Source organism: Brassica oleracea, chromosome C9 (genome assembly GCF_000695525.1).
Source record: "Brassica oleracea var. oleracea cultivar TO1000 chromosome C9, BOL, whole genome shotgun sequence".
In the NCBI taxonomy this organism is placed as follows: Eukaryota; Viridiplantae; Streptophyta; class Magnoliopsida; order Brassicales; family Brassicaceae; genus Brassica; species Brassica oleracea.
Genome location: NC_027756.1, coordinates 50226156 through 50232967, shown reverse-complemented (window position 1 = coordinate 50232967; position 6812 = coordinate 50226156). Strand labels below are relative to the sequence as shown.

The 6812-nt window shown below is 27.1% G+C and overlaps 2 protein-coding genes across 2 annotated transcripts; both read left to right on the top strand.

The window, feature by feature from the left end:
• The first annotated feature begins 2299 nt into the window (after positions 1 to 2299).
• On the top strand, positions 2300 to 4850 carry LOC106317345. Its single transcript, XM_013755173.1, has 7 exons — positions 2300 to 2410; positions 2546 to 2632; positions 3095 to 3283; positions 3361 to 3522; positions 3600 to 3653; positions 4228 to 4359; positions 4442 to 4850. Exons 1-7 carry the CDS (start codon positions 2321 to 2323, stop codon positions 4829 to 4831), a joined length of 1104 nt encoding a protein of 367 aa, XP_013610627.1. The 5' UTR covers positions 2300 to 2320; the 3' UTR covers positions 4832 to 4850.
• Positions 4851 to 5680: 830 nt separating this feature from the next.
• LOC106315271 (caffeoylshikimate esterase-like) lies at positions 5681 to 6522 on the top strand. The gene is made up of 2 exons (XM_013753015.1): positions 5681 to 5692; positions 6088 to 6522. The coding sequence occupies exons 1-2, from the start codon at positions 5681 to 5683 to the stop codon at positions 6520 to 6522; spliced, it is 447 nt and encodes a 148-aa protein (XP_013608469.1).
• The last annotated feature ends 290 nt before the right edge of the window (positions 6523 to 6812 follow it).

The window sequence follows — 6812 nt, the reverse complement described above, 5'->3', positions numbered from 1 at the left end:
TTTTTGAGAAAATTTCAAATTATTCTTCATAGTTTTCTTTGTTGTATAATATTTATCTAATGCTACAGAAGATCTATATGTATTTTTCAAAAAAGAATCCAATTTATTGATTCTCTAAAAAAAATAGTTAGTGAAACTATCAGTTTTTAACGATTTTAAAAAACATTGTAATAGAACAAAGAAATTGCATCTACCGTAAAGAATCACCAATAAACATGTTAAACTGCAATTTTTGAAAACGTTAAATATCTTTATGGCCACACAAACTTTTATACCTATGACAATAACACATCATGGTACTTCCATTACCATAGTGATTGTTTCCAAAGCAAAACAATTAAAATCAATTTCTTACCACTTAATTCTAAAGTTAACACAATTAGATTGAATTTATTGTCATCGATCATAGTCACAGAATCTATATTGGATATTGTAATAGCGGATTGAAAAGAGAAAATTTAACCGTCAACCCACCATAAATAAATTTTCTCTCGACAAGAGAGAAGTATAAAAGATAGAAAAAGATCGAGATACTGATAATAGTTTGATCCGACTAGAGTTTAATTGAAGATTTCTCCTTTTCGGTCTCCATTAACATTGCAAGGAGAAAGAACGTTTGTTAATTGGATTGTTATGAAAAGTGTATTAAAAATGAACTTGAATAACTAAACCAAAATATATTTCAGAAATTAATGTAATTCCTATTAAAACAATCTATAGATTAATATATTTTACTAAAAGAGTGAATTGGTTTTTTTTTTTTTTGAACACAAAAGAGTGAATTGGTTTAAACCCCAAAAAGAATAATGAAATTAACAAATTATCTATGATGTGACAAGTTATGTGTCTATCAACAAAAGCACCATGGTGTATGATTTAAAGTATTGATTTAATTAGAGAAAAAATTGTGTATACAAGATGCAATTTCACTTACTAAAAAGGTAAAATGCAATACATAAAAGTATATATTTTGATGTTGTTGCGTGTCAAAATGTAACATACACATTAAACATATACTAGACTTCGCGGATATTGGTTTTTACATTTTTATACATTGATATTTGTTTTTCATAATTAGTGTTATATATTTTAGATGGATCGTAATATAATTAATTATATTCAAAAGACCTGAACCAAATCGAGTAATATGGTTATTATTGGTACAAGTAACTGAATCCGTTTCGGCTATATTTGTTATTTAGATATTTTTAAGTTCATATACATCAGAACTGAATTCATCCTGACACAAAAGAATCCAACTCATACCCACACATAAATTTATAATATTCAAGCGGAACATGAAACAAAAGAAAAACAATACCCAAAAAACAACTCGTACCTAAATGGATAACCAATTTTCATGTCTAACTGATTTTATAAACTAATAAAAAAGACTCGTTCTATGTGTTTGGCTAAATTAAATGAAACATAAAGAATTTTTCATTTAGTAAAATAATTATATGGAGATTAAAATTAAGTGACAATATATGTAACACATTTTTATTATTTTTATTTAAGTTATTATTTTATTCACAAAACATGTCTTTGAATTATGTTTTGGCTACATAATTTTCCACCGATTGAAACTACAATAAAAAAAGTTTTAATAAAACAAACTAAACCGAACGTTTAACCATAAGCAAAACCCAATTATTGTACATTTTTTATTTTATAATTGGCACAAAGTTAATGTTGATTAACTAATAAATAAAAATATGCACTATTATTATGGTGATATGATTAATGATACGATGTATTTTTAAGGTAATATAATTAATGAAATAATTAAACTGAGAGAAATATAGAAAGAAAAAAATTATTGTAGTTATATTAATGAAATTACTAAAATACACTATACTTTTTGATACTAATTCATGTTTTCAAACTATACCAAAATGAACTTTTGTTTTAATAACATAGATATAGTTCTAATAACATAGATAGATGCATCTAAAACACATTACAAAAATAAATATGTATTTCCATTTATTATAAATAAGATCTCGATGGATTAATATTGTTTTATTTAAAAAGGTAATAATAAGATAAAATATTTATTTAAGTATATAAAAACACAATAAAAACAAAAAATCAAATTAAGAAAACTTAAGTGTGTGATTTGTATCTTTTGATAAAAAATATCCAAGTGAACCAATGTGTAATAAATACCTCGATGGACCCATATGGAAAATAGTTATCTGAAAACCAGGATGGAACATAGATTTATCATCCTTAACTTTTATAAATACCTAAACATAGGAGGTGTATCCAGCACCAAAAAAAAATATTAACAACCTTTCCGGAACTTTTATTTTAGTTCATGAATATCTTTGTCAAACTCGTTTTAGTCGTTTTCATAGTTTCCCTAGCTCAATCTAGGGAAATTGTAAGCAATGTGAAATCATCCAAGGTATGTGAAAAGAATAATTAGAAATACATATATATATATATATATTATATATATATATACTAACACCCGTTCAAAATTTAAAACTGATACTATGTGAATTATTTTCTGTATTGATTCCAAATATATTTTTCATAGCTAAACGAGAAGATTCTATACGACTGTGTGGATATATATAAACAACCTTCATTAAGCCATCCACTACTAAAAAACCATAAAATCCAGGTATTCATTCACATCAAATTATATTTTTCCACATATGTTCTTGAATTTTAAGCGGTACCTTTTTATTATTACTTTGGTATATACACTAATTATTACTTGTTTAGTTGACTTGAAAATGATGACTGACTATGTGAGTACAATCAATCCAATATTTTTTTGCTAACAATCCTTTTTATTTATAGGTTTGGTTTTATTTTACCCTACTCTCTTAAATTTACATTTATAAAGTAATTAAATAAAAAAATGATATTAACCGTCAAACACGTTTATTATAGCTTTATTGAATTTTAACTTTTTCAAATGGGATGTTTAAAAAATTGGATCAACAAACTAAATTATATTAATTTAAGTTTTTTTTTCAAGCAATATTGAATTGTTTGTTGTTTGGGAAAGTATACGGCAATATATAACACTACTTAATTTTCGCCTGATGCTATCATGTAATTTTATAATTTGGAGTAGATGGAGCCATCTTTTTCAAACTTAAAACCTAAAAAGCAAGTGAAGAATAAAACTGAAAACAGAATAAGAGTTGAGTGTCCAAATGGAACAGTACCTATATTGAAAAATACAAAAAAATATGTCGCAAATGCTCAATATTGGGCTGAGAGACACTTCAACCCGCTCACAGACGAAAGCCATGGGAAACATGTAAGTCTTATGAATTATTTGAGCTATAAATATGTACATCTTAAAAACGTGTATGATTTGAGTACGGTAATTTGAAGATTGCTGGAGTTAGAGAACAAGGTCGAGGTCCTTACCATGGTCTGGCAGCTTGGCTGAGTGTGCATGATTTAAACGTTAGTAGAGACCAAGCTTCATATGCAAACATATATGCTGGCAGTGTATTAAATAACAAAACTAATTTTATCGAAACCGGCTGGATGGTAAAATCTAGTTTAATTCAATATTTTATTTTAATCTTATATAAGTATATATATATTTATTTATATTTGTGCAATAGGTAAATCCAAGTTTATTTGGTGATGGACAAACATGGCGTTTTGGCTTTTGGAAGGTACATAATTAATATATAAAATACTCTCTGTTAAATTCTTAACAAAATAAAAACTACAAACAATATGATAAACCATGGTTAAGAGTGTTACTAAAAATTCAAAATGTTTAATAAAGAAAAAGGTATAGGTTTTCACATACATTGCAACAGTATGTAAGTGACTATTATGTTTATGTATATAATTAAATTGAAATTTATTAATAGTCACTTCTATTTTTAAAGTTGTTATATTAAAATGTTACGCGATATTTAAAAATGAGAACTAAAACGATATGATTTGTTTTTTCTCGTTCTTTAAATTAAAAATTGACTGTTTTACACAGAATTTCACTTTTTTTACAAATATTATTCATCTAGTATGGCTAAACAAACCATGATTACTATATATGCATAGTGAAATTTTACATGAAAAGGTTTTAAGCTATACTTTAAATATAAATAAATTTATTCTGACATATCTAAATACCGAATTAGTTATTCTTTCAATATATATTTTGACTTTTGTACTTTAGATGTATACTAGTTTCAATTATTATCTAAATTATACTAATATATAAGAACTAAATATTGAAAGGGTGCCGATGGAGCAGGATGTTATAATACAATATGCCCTGGTTTTATTCAAGTGTCACAAACTGACCTTTTGTCTGGCCCTATTCCTCATCCCCGAAAAGGAGACAGAGCTGTTTTTCCTAGTATTGTACAGGTGTTATTTATATTTTGCTAGTAACATTTTTCTTTGGAGTATTATAAATATAACTTTTATAATGTTTTATTATCTAATTAAGGATGAAGTATCAGGAAATTGGTGGACAACACATGTACGAAACTTTAGAAAAGATATAGCTATTGGTTATTGGCCAAAAGAACTATTTGATATAATAGGTCATAGTGTGGACATGGTTGGAGTTACGGGAGTTGTCCAAGCTTCTCCTTCGGGAATAAGCCCACCAATGGGTAATGGTCATCTACCAACTAAAAATGAAGATGAATCAGCGCGGGTTAAACACCTCTTAACTGTAAACTCTAAATTTAAGATCAAAGAACGTGACATAAATGAATTAGTTAAGTTATTAGACAGCAACAAATGTTACGGATTAAGAGATGGAAAGAAAAGATTTATCCTCATAGAATCTAATTTGTTCACATATGGTGGACCTGGAGGAACATCTTGTTGAAAATGATTATAAAATAATATAATCGGTTAATACAATAAAAATCTTGTTGAACATGATATTATAAAATAATATAATCAGTTAATATAATAAACAATTTAGATCTCATGTGTAATCTCTATTACTTTTTCCATTTCATTATAGGTTGACCAATGAATAAAACAGTATAATGCATTATTTGCTATTCCTAATTTTTTACTATTTATAAGGAATATGTTTTACTAGGAAAAGACTTGCGTAAAGCGCATGGTAAATTTATATGAAAATTATTTAAGAAATATCATATGGAAAAAAATTTTATATTATTGATCGAATTAATATATTTGCCCCTTAAACAATTTTTTAAATTTTTTTATTAATTACATAATTTGTTAACTAATGAACTGATCCTAGTTTTAAAAATTTTTTAGGTCAAAAAATAATTTATCGCATAAAAACCTAACGTTTAGGCCGAAGAATCTTATGCCTACTATTTGGTTACAATAAAACTATGCTAGCTCGATTTAATATCATGATTTAGCCATTTAAAAGTCAATTATGGTTATGAGAAGTTTACGTTCACGTGTCAATCCTATCTATCTTCGATATTTTTCTCCTTTTTGTGTCATTTTGGTTATTGTTCGATATAAATATTGATTTTTGAGTTTATTCTCGTTTCTTTTTTTTATTTTGGCCTGAGATTTAGAAAATGTTTTAAGATTCAAAGATATATACTTAGGTTAAGATCTGCGCACTGTGCAGAATAAATACTTATTTTATATTTTTTGCATATTATAAAATAATAATTATATATTAAATAACTAAGAAATTAGTTACTATTATGTAATAAATTGGCTTGCACATATAAATCAAATGACCTCTCTTGTTTATTCGTAATCATTTTAAAATAAATAAATTAAACTAATCAATCTTATATATCGTTGATATATAATTAAATTTAAACGATATGAAGTATATATATATATTAACATAAACACCTATTAAAATAAAATTATTTATTTATATGATTTTATTATCATTTTATCTTATTATAGAAAAAAAAAATTAAACATTGATCACAAAAGTTTATGTGAGACTTTTAACAGTTTTAGTAATTTATACTCGTTTTGAAAAATTCAAAATACAACATATACAAAAAAATCTAAAATTTTAATATATGATTAATGTAATTGTGTAATTTATTTTAATAGTAAAAAATTAAACAAAAATGATAGAAAGCATACAGATTATTAGCAAATCTTCGTTATGTGTCTTTGTAGGCGATAGCTCCAATCTTCTCGTTGGTGGCTCCAAGGTTCCAGTTCAAAGGAGCAAACAAGAGAGGCATTCCGGTCTCAAGAGACCCTGAAGCTCTCTTAGCCAAGTACTCTGACCCGTTAGTCTACACCGGTCCAATAAGAGTCCGAACAGGCCATGAGATTCTCCGAATAACAGGTTACTTGACCCGGAACTTCAAATCCATTACAGTTCCGTTCTTTGTCCTCCATGGTACAGAGGACAAAGTCACTGATCCACTAGCGTCACAAGATTTGTATAACCAGGCACCATCAGTGTTTAAAGACATCAAGCTCTATGAAGGTTTCTTACACGACCTTCTCTTTGAACCTGAGCGTGAGGAAGTTGGTCGCGATATCATAGATTGGATGATGAAGCGGCTCGATGATGTTATTGGATCATCCGCTGGCCTATGGTGAAAGATCAGAGGAGACATCAGATATGTCTTCTTGTTGTTTAGATAGTTGTGATACAAATGGTGTGATTGTAAAATCAGAACCAAAGTGTAGGAGATACATATATTATCTATGAATTGTTTCATTTTGTTGTTTGCTTATTCAGTAGCCAGTTCTTGGTAGCAACATTAGTCAACAAAGTCTATTTTTTAAATAGGATCGTTTGAGCCTATTTTGAACAACATTCATTAATTTGGTTTAACTGGAAATTATAAATTATGTAAATACTGACTTTCCGACCAAGTTCCCCCTTT